This window comes from Oncorhynchus kisutch, linkage group LG11, assembly GCF_002021735.2.
Source record: "Oncorhynchus kisutch isolate 150728-3 linkage group LG11, Okis_V2, whole genome shotgun sequence".
In the NCBI taxonomy this organism is placed as follows: domain Eukaryota; kingdom Metazoa; phylum Chordata; class Actinopteri; order Salmoniformes; family Salmonidae; genus Oncorhynchus; species Oncorhynchus kisutch.
The window spans coordinates 21116092-21132820 of NC_034184.2; the positions used below are offsets into that span (position 1 = coordinate 21116092).

Consider the following 16729-nt stretch of genomic DNA (forward strand, 5'->3'; position numbering starts at 1 on the left):
CATAAATCAATTACAGGGTCCGAGTGAAAACCCGCAGACACTCAGCCCTCCATGGAATGAAGTTTGACTGTATATCACGTGTCAATGTAAGTAGACCAGACCCAGCTGCTATTGCATTGGTGTCTATGGGAGAGCCACCCCTTAAACCCCTTAACGAGACTGGAACTGTGACCATTTCTTTCAATGGTAAATGGCATGATATCGTCTTTGAAATAAGTCATCAGAGAAAGTATTAAAGACCTCACTCCAATACATAAGTATAAATTTGCATTTAATTTAATTGATGATGGATATAGACTGAGGCTAGATATATACAAATGTTCAACGTCCACACAAGTCAGATACATATTGAACACAGTATAAAATGTGGTGAACATGCAATGGTGAGTCAGGCCAGTATTTGGCATAAGTTTCTTCATGACCTTACAGGCACTTAACTAAAAAAAATTATAATATTGCCTGTATAGTATTCAGAAATGAGGACATAACATTGTTACGTGATTGTAGCACAGCCCCATCTGAGCTTAAATATGTATCCTTATGCAAATGTAAGGTGGCACTTCTCTAAATATAGACAAAACCACAATAAAATGTAAGTACCCATTCAACCATCATCGAACAGGACATACAGATATACATGTAGGAACTAACCGTTGATCAAAATAATTTTATTTAAACAGCATTTTGTAGTGCCTCAATCCAATGACACTAGCAAAAGCATTTATTAATATAGAAAAGCACAAAATACAAGAAGTGAAATAAAAAAGAAAAAAAAAGAACAAAACTACAGGTTATACACTAAATAACTTAGGAGATAGAATTTTTATACATACAGTGAGCTCCAAAAGTATTGGGACAGTGACACACTGTTTTGGCTCTGTACTCCATCACTTTGGATCTGAAATTATACAATGACTATGAGGTTAGTGTTTTAATATGAGGGCATTTTATCCATATCAGGTGAACCGTTTAGAGAGTACAGCACTTTTTGTACATGGTCCCATTAAATGGGGGGACAAAGTATTGGGCCAAATTCACTTATGTATTAAAAGTAGTCAAAAGTTTAGTATTTGGTCCCATATTCCTAGCATGCAATGATTACATTAAGCTTGTGACTCTACAAACTTGCTGGATGCATTTGCTGTTTGTTTTGGTTGCGTTTCAGATTTTGTACCCAATAGAAATGAATGGTAAATCATGTATTGTGCCATTTTGGAGTCACTATTATTGTAAATAAGAATAGAATGTTTCTGAACACTACATGAATGTGGATACTACCATGTTTACAGATAGTCCTGAATTAATCTAAAAATTATGAATGAGAAAGTTAGATGCACAAATCATACCCCCAAGACATGCTAACCTCTTAGCATTTATTTGTGGGGGGTAAGATGTGTCTAACTTGTTCATTCATCATTATTCACGATTCATTCAGGACTATCCGTAATCATGGTAGCATCCACATTAATGTAGAAGTGTTTAGAAACACTATGTTCTTATTTGCAATAAAAGTGACTCCAAAATGATACAATACATTATTTACCATTAATTTCTATTGGGCACAAAATAATCTGCTAAGAATAAGAAAATACTAAACTTGACTACTTTAATACACATAAGTATGTACAAAACGTGTTGTAATTTCTAAACGGTTCCCCTGCTATGGATGAAAATACCCTCAAATTAAAACTGACAGCCTGCACTAACCTCGCAGTCACTCTATCATTTAATTTCCAAAGTGCTGGAGCACAGAGCCAAGACAACAACAAAAATGTCACTGTCCCAATACTTTTGAAGCTCACTGTATTTCAGTGAATTATGAATACGGCACCCTTTGAGCTCAAAGCATGCCTATTGTCTTACAGCTTGACCTTAACATGTTGAACACAACATTAACCCATCATATTCAATTTGACCTGCCTACATGCACTGGAACGTCCTTTGAAATATCTAGTAGTGTATGATTGTACGTCATGTCCCCAGTGTTGAGCCTAACCAAGTGCATATTTTACAGGAAGGGTAGGTCAAACGTTTTTGCAATATAAAAGAAATGGTAGCTCCCATTCCAGTGCTTTATATTGTGTGTCAGACGAGTCCATACAGTAAGCTAACAAGAGTGCTTGCTGCGGCCAGCAGAGTAGACCCAGCCCATTCAGGTGTAGCAGCAAGAGACTGTAACCTTGCAGAAGGTAGTTCAATTAAATGGCTGTCTGGCGCTTTAATTTCACCTTGCATGTGTCGAGTTGCGCCCCCTTGTTTGCTTTAAGCATAATCAGAAACATTCTCAGCATTTTCTGTTTACAGTGGTCTTCACATTTCGGGTTGCTCAGCAGTAAGGGTCGGCCGTGGCTCAGGAGACTCATAGCGTTGGTGGAAGTTCCGTTTCCTTATTTTCTCAGGAGCTTTCCTCCACAGAACAATCTCCTGATAATAGAGAGTCAACCAGAGTCAGATTGATCCTCTCAAGTTATTATAAAATGTTCATATTGAGAGAAGATGATTGCTTTCAATAATAATGGCCTAATTCAAACTACTGTAATAATGAACTGCTGTAATGTTTCTGCCAGACACATTGAGTGTACAAAACACCTGTGTACCTGTTGTTTGAAGTATCTCCTGTCCTCCTCATCTACCAGCACCAGGTTGAGGAAGTACCGCACAGAGAACTTCTTGTTGACGTCCCTCATGGTGGCTGTGAGGTCGTAGCCAGCTAAAAACAGACGGATGGGAATAGACTCTCCTAAGAGGGAAAGAACAGGCATAAAGAGGATTTTGAAACAAGTTAAATGGTAAATGGCAGAAGAGAGAGATTTCCATGTACACTACAAGTCCTGAAAACATTATGCTGCTTTGGTGGGGTCAAATAACATAAAATAAAATAGATAAAATCATAATATTGGGACATTCACACCAACACCATATTGTGCCCACCTTTCACAGGGGCTCCGTCCATAATCTCATACTTTGCAACAGTCTCCGTCTCAGTAGTTGTGCTAGGACCTGGGAAAGGAATTTCATATAAATACATCTACTTCACACTGTTCTTAAAACAAAAGCCAAGATTACAGGGACAGTTTTAGGTTCACAAAAATTAGAAAATTATGGAATTCAAACATTTAAAATAAAAAAGTATATATATTTTTAAAAAAGCAACACCTTATGCCGTGAACTCTCTCCCCAAGTAAGCCTCATCTCACCTATTCCAGTCATCTCTTTCTTGATCAACTGAAGTTCCATGTGCTGGATTTTGATTCTCACAAGAAGGAAGTAGATTTTACCCACAATGACATCTTTCAAGTGGTATCTGAGAAGACAGATTAGGGTCAGGTTGAAATTAAGTTAAATTTTTATAATTCTGAATCTGATTAGAGATTTTGACAAGCGAATGCGCTACTATGCTATGTTTTTTAAAAGGTGTTTGAATGCATTAATGTCTCATCATGGTATACATCTTACTTGGACTTGTTGTATTCAAACTCTATATGTAGACAGTCTTCAATGCCAACTTCCATCTTGATGGAATTGTTCACATCAGGGTAAGTGGCCAGCTGATGGACAATGAGGTCATACTCTTTCACCAGATCAGACAGTCTCCTCACTATTGTCACTTTGAGGAAATATCTGTAGGAAATAACAATAGGAATTATGGCTGGCTTACAATGCAAATTTACTTAAAATGACAGTGCATATATTCATAACAAGGTGGCTGTAGCAATGACAAAAAGCCATCGAATGCAGTTTCACTGATCATCTCAAGCTGGGTGAATAGAATGGTTGGTTTCAGGGACAATGCAGAGAATATCTGGGTATGTATGAGATAATATTGTGAGCTAACCTCAGTCGGACGTTGGCTCCAACGTAAGACTCATATGGCTTCTCCACCTGCATGAACTCAAAGTCGTAGCTTCGATTCTGAGTCAACTCCCCTGGCAGGGCAAGCTCCTTTACCAGGTTCACAAATTCATGAGTGTTGCTTTTATCACTGAAAAGCTCTGAAAGACAGAGCACAAGTTTAAACATTTATGTTAGGTTCATCACACACAGGAACCTAATATTTCCAATAGGCAAATCTGTTGTACTGAGGGACGCATTAATTTGAACAAATGTATAAATAAGGAAGTAGGCCTGAATCTAATAACCTAGATTGTCCTATATTCAGATTTAAACTTTTGTCCTATGATCAGACGTTCAGAGAAAATAGTGTTATTTGAAGGCTTCCCTTAAACTTCCTCAGTTGGTTTGACAACATTGAACCCTCAGTAATGGTCAAGGAGTCTTCACAGAAACACTTTGCCACCCGGCCAGGGTCTGTGGTGTGGCGTGTAGTCAACTGTAGTTTTCACATGACAAGCACATGGTTTGCTAAGCCGTTTAGCCTAAATGAGACCGACAGTGCACTTGGTTTGTGAACCAATAAACAACGCATGGCTGGTGTTTGAGGTGGTGCGCTGCTGCAAGGTTATAATATCAAAATATAAATTAACATAAACTCACCAATCTGCCCAACAAACTCAATTCGAATCCCTTGGTGTTCTAGTCTCTTGCCTGTCTGCCTCACATTGAGGTTCACCTTAAAAGAAAACAAACAAGTTGTCGGGTATTGGCATAGGTGATGGGAAGTTGGCTCTTTTTACAGTCTCTGATCTTTGACTCGTTCAGTCAAAAGAACAAATCTTTTGACTCATTTATGTTCATTTGAGTCAGAGCATGCAGGACCCCACACCTGCTAACAATGAACTGAAAACATTAAAGTCAAACTTCTACAAGCCTCTCCTTCACATGTTGTTCACCATTGGGTGTTTATTGGAGATATAATTTGTGACTGAGGCTTGTAAAAGCGTGCTTTAAACAATGTATACGGAACAAAAATATAAAAATGCAACATTTAACGATTTTACTGATTTACAGTTCATAAAAGTAAATCAGTCAATTTAAATAAATGTATTAGGCCCTAATGATCTATGGATTTCACATGACTGGGCGGGAGCGCAGCCATGGGTGGGCACAGGCCCACCAACTTGGGAGCCAGGCCCAGCCAATCAGAATTACTTTTTACCCACAAAAGGGCTTTATTACAGACAGAAATATTCCTCAGTTTCATCAGCTGTCTGGGTGGCTGGTCTCAGACGATCCCGCAGGTGACAAATGCGGAGGTCCTAGGCTGGCGTGGTTACACGTGGTCTGCCGTTTTGAGGCCAATTGGAGATACTGGCAAATTCTCTAAAACGACGTTGGAGGTGGCATATGCTAGAGAAATTAGCAAATTCTCTTGCAACAGAGTGACCTTTTATTTTATCCAGCACAAGGTGCACATGTGTAATGATCATGCCATTTAATCAGCTTCTTGATATGTCACACCTGTCAGGTGGATGGATTATCTTGACAAAGGAGAAATGCTCACTAACAGGGATGTAAACAAATGTGTGCATATAATTTGAGAGAAATAAGCTTTTGTGCGTATGGAAAATTTCCAGGATTTTTATTTCAGCTCATGAAACATGGGACCAACACTTTACATGTTGCGTTTACATATTTATTCAGCATAAATCAAATCAAATGTATTTATATAGCCCTTCGTACATCAGCTGATATCTCAAAGTGCTGTACAGAAACCCAGCCTAAAACCCCAAACAGCAAGCAATGCAGGTGTAGAAGCACGCGTGTAGAAGCATACATTTGTTGATTGCTAGGCACAGAAATAAGACTATTTCTTGACACATTTGAAACAAGGTCTAGTTGTGGCCGCAACCAGGCAAGATTGTGTACGACTCTTGGCGGAATGCATTGCTTGACTGCCGTGAGGGTGATAAGCACAATATCGTTTGCAAACTGCAGCCCCCAAAACGATTTGCTCTGGAGTTCGAGTTCGTTGAGCAGAGGCTGTGAATGTTTTGGTTCTATAAAGCTGTGTTCATCATAACATTAAAAAATCAATTCATTGAATTAATTCTTGCACCATGCAATGAATTATCAGTTCTAAACATGTAAAAGCATGGAAACTCAGCAAAAAAAGAAACGTCCCTTTTTCAGGACCCAGTCTTTCAAAGATAATTCGTAAAAATACAAATAACTTCAGTTTCCCATGCTTGTTCAATGAACCATAAACAATTAATGAACATGCACCTGTGGAACGGTCGTTAAGACACTAACAGCTTACAGACAGTAGGTAATTAAGTTATGTAGGTCACAGTTATGTTGGTCACAGTTATGAAAACTTAGGAGGCCTTTCTACTGACTCTGAAAAACACCAAAAGAAAGATGCCCAGGGTCCCTGCTCATCTGGGTGAACGTGCCTTAGGCATGCTGCAAGGAGGCATGAGGACTGCAGATGTGGCCAGGGCAATAAATTGCAATGTGCGTACTGTGAGATGCCTAAGACAGCGCTACAAGGAGACAGGACGGACAGCTGATCGTTCTCGCAGTGGCAGACCACAGGTAACAACACCTGCGCAGGATCGGTACATCCAAACACCACACCTGCAGGACAGGTACAGGATGGCAACAATAACATCCCGAGTTACACCAGGAACGCACAATCTCTCCATCAGTGCTCAGACTGTCCGCAAATAGGCTGAGAGAGGCTGGACTGGGGGCTTGTAGGCCTGTTGTAAGGCAGGTCCTCACCAGACATCACCAGCAACAACGTCGCCTATGGGGCCAACCCCACCGTTGCTGGACCAGACAGGACTGGCAAAAAGTGCTCTTCACTGACGAGTCGCAGTTTTGTCTCACCAGGGATGATGGTTGGATTTGAGTTTATCATCGAAGGAATGAGCGTTACACCGAGGCCTGTACTCTGGGGCTTGATCGATTTGGAGGTGGAGGGTCCGTCGCGGTGTGTCACAGCATCATCGGACTGAGCTTGTTGTAATTGCAGGCAACCTCAAAGCTGTGCGAAACAGGGAAAACATCCTCCTCCCTCATGTGGTACCTTTCCTGCAGGCTCATCCTGACATGACCCTCTAGCATGACAATGCCACCAGCCATTTCTGTACAGCACTTTGAGATATCAGCTGATGTACGAAGGGCTATATAAATACATTTGAATTTGGATACTGCTCGTTCTGTGTGTGATTTCCTGCAAGACAGGAATGTCAATGTTCTGCCATGGCCAGCGAAGAGCCCGGATCTCAATCCCATTGAGCACGTCTGGGACCTGTTGGATCGGAGGCTGAGGGCTAGGGCCATTCCCACAGAAATGTCCGGGAACTTGCAGGTGCCTTGGTGGAAGAGTGGGGTAACATCTCAGAGCAAGAACTGGCAAATCTGGTGCAGTCCATGAGGAGATGCACTGCAGTACTTAATGCAGCTGGTGGCCACACCAGTTTCTGACTGTTACTTTTGATTTTGACCCCCACTTTGTTCAGGGACACATTATTCAATTTCTGTTAGTCACATGTCTGTGGAACTTGTTCAGTTTGTCTCAGTTGTTGAATCTTGTTATGTTCATACAAATATTTACACATGTTAAGTTTGCTGAAAATAATTGCAGTTGACAGTGAGAGGACATTTTTTTTTGCTGAGTTTATCAATCCTGGTGTAGTACTCATTGTGGCCAGCAGATTAAACAAGTCACTCAGAAAAACACATCATAACTCAAGTCAGTAAAAAGAGTTGTTGAAAAATAACGAATCATTCGCGAACTGCACATGATTAATTGGCATAGCACATATTGACATAGGAAGCAGTCCGATGCACAGCCTTGATCGCCATCATAATGTCATACCATGTGTGTTTGTCACGGTTTCCATTAGCCGGTAATTGCCAGCTTTTGACAAAAAAAAAAAAAAGATCAATTAAATTGTTGCCGGCCAAATTAACTAAAAGGTAGGCAGACTATCAACGCGTCACCCACCACTTTAAAATGTGAGCTGGAGGCAGTATGCATTTTGAAAACATACTTAATTGTTTGAAACCTGAATGTTTAACTTCATATTATGAGGCATGTCTTACCTTGCTTGAAAATCTGACCATAGAAAGGTGGAGGCATTTCTTTTTTAAAGGCTTCTTAGGCGCCGTGTGAGTTTCAAGATTGAACAAGCATACAATTTATCCAACCATTTCTACCAATCTGCTTGTCAGTTGTGATTTTCAGATATGCATTTTCTTATAAAAGTTTCATTTCAATATTAACATTTTTGTTTCTCAAAATCATTGTCACATGGTTAGTTAAATTGTAATTAAAATATGGGCCTCCAGAGTGGCACAGCGGTCTAAGGCACCGCATTGCAATGCTAGAGGATTCACTACAGACCCGGGTTCGATCCCGGGCTGTATCACAAACGGCCGTGATCGGGAGTCTCACAGGGCGGCGCACAATTGGCCACCCGTCATCCAGGTTAGGGGAGGGTTTGGCCGAGGGTGCTTTATCACATTATAGCAACTCCTTGTTGCAGGCTGGGCGGCTGACCTCGGTCATCAGTTGAACGGTGTAGCTGGCTTCCGGGTTAAGCGGGTGGGTGTTAAGAAGCGTGGTTAGGCGGGTCATGTTTCGGAAGACGCATGACTCAACCTTCGCCTCTCTAGCCAGTTGGGGAGCTGCAGCAATGAGACACGATCAAAATGGGGAAGAAAAAGGGGGGTAAAATACAAAATAAATAATGAAATATATACCATTTAAAAGTCAACTACTGCGAGAGCATCAGCCTCTACCATATGGACACATTGATAGGCTACACTGTGATCCCTTGCGGCTAAATAGCCTAAATAAGCGCATGGAACTCAGATGGCCAATAACTGCCAATTAAGTAAAAATACAAAAAGACAACAAATAAAAACAGAAAATATACTGATAAATTCTGGTTCTTTCAATCACATTCATCCTTCTACTCAGCCGGTCTGCCTCCATTACGATCTGTTTTCACTTGAGCTGTCGCTAGTGAAGTGCAACGTATCAAATCAACGAACTGGGTCAGGTCCGAAGCGGTCTCTAGCAAACTTGCAACATTGTATCAACTAGCCTATTCTGGGCCCTCAGTTTCCTATGACAGTGAGCTCGGGACAGCTTTTTTTACGCAAGGGAAAGGTATTTTATGACATTTCCACTGGATATATGGGATCATCAGGTGATGATATTTTGCCCTTTCACACCAAGGCTTGGTGATTATTGAGGGGGAGATGGCAGTGTGGTGCCAGGACAACAACCTCTCCCTCAATATGAGCAAGACAAAGGAGATGATCGTGTACTACAGGAAAAGACAGGACAAACAGGCCCCCATTAACATCAATGGGGCGGGTCGAGAGTTTCAAGTTCCTTGGTGTCCACATCACCAACAATCTATCAAACACACCAAGACAGTTAAGAGGGCACGACAAAACCTTTTCCCCCTCAGGAGACTGAAAAGATTTGGCATGGGTCCCCATATCCTCAAAAGGTTCTACGGCTACACCATCGAGAGCATCCTGACCGGTTGCATCACTGCCTGATATGGCAACGTAAGGAGGGGGGGGGGGGGGGGGGGGGGCAAGCTTCCAGCCGTCCAGGACCTATGTAATAGGCGGTCAGAGGAAAGACCATAAAATTGTCAGAGACTCCAGTCACCCAAGTCATCGACTGTTCTCGCTGCTACCGCACGGCAAGTGATTTCTGAGTGCCAAGTCTAGGACCAAAAGGCTCCTTAACAGATTTAACCCCCAAGCCATAAGACTGCTGAACAATTAATCAAATGGCCACTGGACTATTACATTGACCCCCCCTCCATTTGTTTTGTACACTGCTGTCACTTCACCTCAACCTACATGTACAAATTACCTCTAACCTGTACCCCCGCACACTAACTCAGTACCGGTACCCCCTGTATATAGCCCTGTTATTATGTTATTGTGTTACTTTTTATTATTTTTAACTTTAGTTTATTTGGTAAATATTTTCTTAACTCTTCTTGAACTGCACTGTTGGTTAAGGGCTTGTACGTAAGCATTTCACGGTAAGGTCTAGTAGACCTGTTGTATTCGGCGCATGTGACAAATAAAGTTTGATTTGATTGCTGGAAAGATTTTTCAAATAGCCAAATAGTTCCTCACAGTAGGCCTGTCATTCGCAATGGATGTAAAAAAAAAACAGACTTCATTGACTTGTGTGAGGTGAAGAAAAAAGTAATGAGAAGCTCAGCTTATTAGTGGTGGACGTGGTGACTAAGACAACCAGAAATCAAACATCCCAAAATCAGCACTACAAATTAAACTTTGTCACCAACGCAAAATACAACAGGTGTAGACCTTACTTACAGTGTAGTTCAAGAAAGAGTTAAGATTTACCAAATAAACAAAAGTAAAAAATAAAGAGTATCAATAAAGTGACAATAACGAGGCTATATACAGGGGGTACTGGTACAGAGTCGATGTGCGGGGCTACAGGTTTGTCGAAGTCATTTGTACATGTAGGTAGGGGTGAAGTGACTATGCATAGATAATGAACGACAAGTCGCAGCAGTGTAAAAACAAGGGGGGGGGGGGGGGTCAATGTCAATAGTCCGGGTGGCCATTTGATTAACTGATCAGAAGTCTTATGGCTTTGGGGTAGAAGCTGTTAAGAAGCCTTTTGGTCCTAGACTTGGCACTCCGTTACCACGCGGTAGAAGAAAGAGCAGTCTATGACTTGGGTGACTGGAGCCTTTGACAATTTATTGGGCTTTCCTCTGATGGCCTAGTATATAGGTCCTGAATGGCAGGAAGCTTGGCCCCAGTGCCGTACACACTACCCTCTGTAGCGCCTTACGGTCAGATGCCGAGAAGTTGCCATACCAGGCGGAGACGCAACCGGTAAGGATGCTCTCGATGGTGCAGCTGTAGCACTTTGAGGATCTGAGGACCCATGCCAAATATTTTCAGTCTCCTGAGGGGGAAAGGTGTTGTCATGCCCTCTTCACGACTGTCTTGGTGGGGCGGCAGGTTGCCTAGTGGTTAGAGTGTGAGACTAGTAACCGAAAGTCTGCAAGATCGAATCCCTGAGCTGAGGTAAAAAAGGTAAAAATCTGTCATTCTCCCCCTGAACGAGGCAGTTAACCCACCATTCCTAGGCCATCATTGAAAATAAGAATTTGTTCTTAACCAACTTGCCTAGTTAAATAAAGGTAAAATAAAAAAAAATGGGTGTGTTTGGACCATAATAGTTTGTTGGCGATACAGACATCAAGGAACTTGAAACTCTCGACCCGCTCCAACCCCGTTGATGTTAATGGGGGCCTATTCGGCCAGCCTTTTCCTGAAGTCCACAATGAGTTCCGTTGTCGTGCTCACATTGAGGGAGGTTGTTGTCCTCTCTATGTTGTGTCATCAGCAAACTTAATGATGGTGTTGGAGTTGTGTTTGGCCACAAGGACGAGTACAGGAGGGGACTAAGCACGTACCCCTGACGGGCCCCAGTGTTGAGGATCAGCGTGTCAGACGTGTTGTTGCCTACCCTTACCACCTGGGGTGCGGCCCGTCAGGAAGTCCAGGATCCAATTGCAGAGAGAGGTGTTTAGTTCCAGGGTCTTTAGCTTAGTGATGAGATTTGTGGGCACTACGGTGTTGAATGCTGAGCTGTAGTCAATGAACAGCATTCTCACGTAGGCGTTCCTTTTGTCCAGGTGGAAAAGAGGAATGTGGCGTGAGATTGAGTCATCTGTGGATCGGTTGGAGTGGGTCTTGGAGTGGGTCTAGGGAAGTGGTTCCAAAACTTTTTGTAGTCCCATACCTCTTCAGACATTCAACCTAAAGCTGCGTATCCCCTCTACCGCCAGGGTCAAGGCACTCTCAATAGTTTTTTGCCATCAATGTAAGCCTGCCACACACACACACACTATACGATAAGTTTATTAAGCATAAGAATGAGTGAGAGATTGTCACTTCCCATGAGCCGGGTTGTGACAAAGAGCTCTTATTGGACCAGGGCGCAAATAATAATAATAATCTTGACTTTTATTTTGCCATCTTACATATAAAACCTTATTTGTTCATCAAAAATTGTGAATAACTCACCACAGGTTAATGAGAAGTGTGTGCTTGAAAGGATGCACATAACTCTGCAATGTTGGGTTGTATTGGAGAGTCTCAGTCTTAAATCATCACTTACAAAGCATGTAGAGGTCAGTAATTTCCATCATAGGTACACTTCAACTGTGAGAGACGGAATCTAAAACAAAAATCCAGAAAATCACATTGTATGATTTTTAAGTAATTCATTTGCATTTTATTGCATGACATAAGTATTGGATACATCAGAAAAGCAGAACTTAATATTTGGTACAGAAACCTTTGTTTACATTTACAGAGATCATACGTTTCCTCTAGTTCTTTACCAGGTTTGCACACACTGCAGCAGGGATTTTGGCCCACTCCTCCATACAGACCTTCTCCATATCCTTCAGGTTTCAGGGCTGTCGCTGGGCAATACGGACTTTCAGCTCCCTCCAAAGGTTCAGGTCTGGAGACTGGCTAGGACCTTTCAGATACTTCTTACGGAGCCACTCCTTAGTTGCCCTGGCTGTGTGTTTCGGGTCGTTGTCATGCTGGAAGACCCAGCCACGACCCATCTTCAATGCTCTTACTGAGGGAAGGAGGTTGTCCCCTCAATACGGTGCAGTCGTCCTGTCCCCTTTGCAGAAAAGCAACCCCAAAGAATGATGTTTCCACCTCCATGCTTCACGGTTGGGATGGTGTTCTTGGGGTTGTACTCATCCTTCTTCTTCCTCCAAACACGGCAAGTGGAGTTTAGACCAAAAAGCTCTATTTTTGTCTCATCAGACCACATGACCTTCTCCCATTTCTCCTCAAGATCATCAAGATGGTCATTGGCAAACTTCAGACGGGCCTGGACATGCGCTGGCTTGAGCAGGGGGACCTTGCGTGCACTGCAGGATTTTAATCCATGAGGGCGTAGTGTGTTACTAATGGTTTTCTTTGAGACTGTGGTCCCAGCTCTCAGCTCTCTTCAGGTTATTGACCAGGCCCTGCCGCGTAGTTCTGGGCTGATCCCTCACCTTCCTCATGATCATTGATGCCCCACGAGGTGAGATCTTGCATGGAGCCCCAGACCGAGGGTGATTGACCGTCATCTTGAACTTCCATATTCTAATAATTGCACCAACAGTTGTTGCCTTCTCACCAAGCTGCTTGCCTATTGTCCTGTAGCCCATCCCAGCCTTGTGCAGATCTACAATTTTATCCCTGATGTCCTTACACAGCTCTCTGGTCTTGGCCATTGTGGAGAGGTTGGAGTCTGTTTGATTGAGTGTGTGGACAGGTGTCTTTTATTCAGGTAACGAGTTCAAACAGGTGCAGTTAATACAGGTAATGAGTGGAGAACAGGAGGGCTTCTTAAAGAAAATCGAACAGGTCTGTGAGAGATGGAATTCTTACTGGTTGGTAAGTGATCAAATACTTATGCCATGCAATAAAATGCTAATTAATTACTAAAAGAAAATCATACAATGTGATTTTCTGGATTTTTGTTTTAGATTCCGTCTCTCACAGTTGAAGTGTACCTATGATAAAAAATACAGACCTCTACATGATTTGTAAGTAGGAAAACCTGCAAAATCGGCAGTGTATCAAATACTTGTTCTCCCCACTGTAGGTACGTGGTTGCAAAGGGCATCAGTGTCTTAACAGTGCGATTTGCCAAGACAAGGATACTCTGAGCGCAGCCCAATCCAGAAATATGTCAGTGGCTTCTGATTCAATTCAATTTTCTAAGAACCGCTTGCTGCAATTTCGATGAGGCTCTTTTGTTCAGATATCGGTAAGTGGACAGGAGGCAGGGCATGAAAGGGATATCGAATCCAGTTGTTTGTGTCATCCGTTTCAGGAAAGCACTGAGTAATTGCACTCCCAACTCACTCAGGTGCTTCGCTATATCACATTTGAGATTGTCCCTAAGCATGAGTTAATTTGCACACAAAACAAATCATACAATGATGGAAAGACCTGTGTGTTGTCCTTGTTAATGCAGACAGAGATTTACAACTTCTTAAATCATAGCCTCAATTTTGTCCCGCACATTGAATATAGTTGCGCAGAGTCCCTGTAATCCTAGATTCAGATCATTCAGGTGAGAAAAAAACATCACCCAGATAGGCCAGTCGTGTGAGAAACTCGTCATCATGCAAGCGGTCAGACAAGTGAAAATAATGGTCAGTAAAGAAAACTTTAAGCTTGTCTCTCAATTTTTTTAAACGTGTCAATACTTTGCCCCTTGATAACCAGCGCACTTCTGTATGTTGTAAAGTGTTACATGGTCGCTGCCCATATCATTGCATAGTGCAGAAAATACCAGAGTTCAAGGGCCTTGCTTTAACAAAGTTAAGCATTTTCACTGTAGTGTCCAAAACGTCTTTGAAGATGTCAGGCATTCCTTTGGCAGCAAGAGCTTCTCGGTGGATGCTGCAGTGTACCCAAGTGGCGTAGGGAGCAACTGCTTGCACGCGCGTTACCTCTCCTTGTCATGGCTTTTGCGCCATCAGTACAGATACCAACACATCTTGACCACCAAAGTCCATTTGATGTCACAAAGCTGTCCAATATTTTAAAAATATCCTCTCCTGTTGTCCTGGTTTCCAGTGGCTTGCAGAAGAGGATGTCTTCCTTAATTGAACCCCCATAAACATAATGGACATATACCAGGAGCTCAGCCAAGCCCACCACGTCTGTTGACTCATCCAGCTGTAACGTATAGAATTCACTGGCTTGTATGCGAAGCAGTAATTGTTTCAAAACATCTCCTGCCATGTCACAGATGCGTCGTGAAAGTGTTGTTTGATGTAGGCATTGTCTGTATAGTTTTTTGGGCCTTTTTCCCCAGCCATATCCGCAGCAGCAGGAAGAAGAATTAAGTCCTCCACAATAGTATGGGGCTTGCCTGTCTAAGCCACTCGGTAGCTCACCATATAAGACGCTTCCAGCCCCTTCTTATTAATGGTATCTGTTTCTTTTATACATGTCTTACTACTCGGAAGTATTTTTCTTGCTCAAAAAACTCCTGTAAATTGTTTTGTTTCTAAATGTCCGTGCAAGAGTGAAGATTTCATCGAGTTGTACTTTTGCACATATAACACACTGTGGCTGAGGAAAGGCACTACTCCCAATATAAGTGAACCCCAAATCAATGTAGTTCTCATCATATTTGCGCCTCTTCAATGGTCCAACGTCCCTGTCTGTTTTTCGGTTCTTTACCGGGTAAGGGGGCAGTAGCTCTTAGACTGCATCAGATTCACAACTGTCAGTGTCCATGCTAGCTGGGCTAACAACAAATGTAGAATTACTGATGCTAGCATTGGATGTGCTCGTGGAAGCAGAACAACTTGTGTCGTCGACAGGTGCAGGTGTAGTACTGCTGGTAGTAGCAGTACTACCAATAGAGCTGGTATGTGTGTCTATGGACGCGGGCCTTACTTTTTTTTAACCATTTATACATTTTCGAGCAAACGGAATGAGAAGCAGCCACGTTTGGCTACATACGGACCATTAGTGGAATTCCCGGGATAGAGTAACGGTTAATGTGATTGGATGTTAATTATTTGACAAGGATACCTGTATTTGCCATTGTGTTGTTACTTCGCTGAACACTAGATGGTTACATTTATTTTTGGCAGTGAAACGAGGCTACCCAGGCAAGAAAAGAAACTGCCCAAAATGTATAGCCGTGTTGGAAAATATAAATGGACTGTTTGAAAACATGGAGAAAAAAACGTATTTGGAGTACGGCATTGCGCGAACGTACGGCATTGCCCGACGGCATTGCGCGAACGTACCCCAGTTTGGGAATAGCTGGTCTAGGGTATCTGGGATGATGCTGTTGATGAGAGCCATGGCCAGCCTTTCAAAGCACTTCATGGCTACCGACGTGAGTGCTATGAGGCGGTAATCATTTAGGCATGTTACCTTCGCCTCCTTGGGCACAGGGACTATGGTGGTCTGCTTGAAACATGTAGGTATTACAGACTCAGGGAGAGGTTGAAAATGTCAGTGAAGACACTTGCCAGTTGGTCATGCTTTGAGTACACGTCCTGGTAATCCGTCTGGCCCCACAACTTTGTGAATGTTGACCTGTTTAAAAGGTCTTGCTCACATCGGCAACCGAGAGCGTGATCACAGTCATCCAGAACAGCTGGTGCTTTCATGCATGCTTCAGTGTTGCTTGCCTTGAAGTGAGGCACTGGGCAGCTCGCGGCTGGGTTTCCCTTTGTAGTCCGTAACAATTTTCAAGCCCTGCCACATCCGACGAGCCTCAGAGCCCATGTAGAAGGATTCAATCTTAGTCCTGTATTGACGCTTTGCCTATTTAATGGTTCGTCTGAGGGCATAGCGGGATTTCTTATAAGCGTCTGGATTAGTGTTCTGCTCCTTGAAAGCAGCATCTCTAGCCTTTAGCTCAATGCGCATGTTGCCTGTAATCAATGCATGGCTTCTGGTTGGGATATGTGCGTACAGTTACTGTGGGGACGACGTCGTCGATGCACTTACTGTTGAAGCCGATGACTGAGGTGGTATTATACTCAATGCCATTGGAGGAATCGTGGAACATATTCCAGTCTGCTACCAAAACAGTCCTGTAGTTTAGCATCCGCATCATCTGACCACTTCCGTATTGATCAAGTCACTGGTACTTCCTGCTTCAGCTTTTGCTTGTAAGCAGGAATCAGGAGGATAGAATTATGGTCAGATTTGACAAATGGAGGGTGAGGGAGAGCTTTGTATGCATCTCTGTGTGTGGAGTAAAGCTGGTCTAGAGTTTCTTTTCCTCTGGTTG

General features: G+C 42.7%; 1 protein-coding gene across 1 annotated transcript in view; it reads right to left on the bottom strand.

Moving 5' to 3' along the window:
- Positions 1-254: 254 nt before the first annotated feature.
- The window catches only part of vps26a (VPS26, retromer complex component A), a 30213-nt gene continuing 13738 nt past the window's right edge, over positions 255-16729 (bottom strand). Inside the window, exons 3-9 of the mRNA XM_020495503.2 lie at positions 4495-4570; positions 3836-3992; positions 3457-3621; positions 3198-3304; positions 2932-3000; positions 2598-2740; positions 255-2424 (exon numbers count right to left, since the gene is read on the bottom strand). Of these exons, the coding sequence (XP_020351092.1) occupies positions 2311-2424; positions 2598-2740; positions 2932-3000; positions 3198-3304; positions 3457-3621; positions 3836-3992; positions 4495-4570 (831 nt within the window). The 3' untranslated portion in view covers positions 255-2310. The remainder of the gene's footprint in view (positions 2425-2597; positions 2741-2931; positions 3001-3197; positions 3305-3456; positions 3622-3835; positions 3993-4494; positions 4571-16729) is intronic.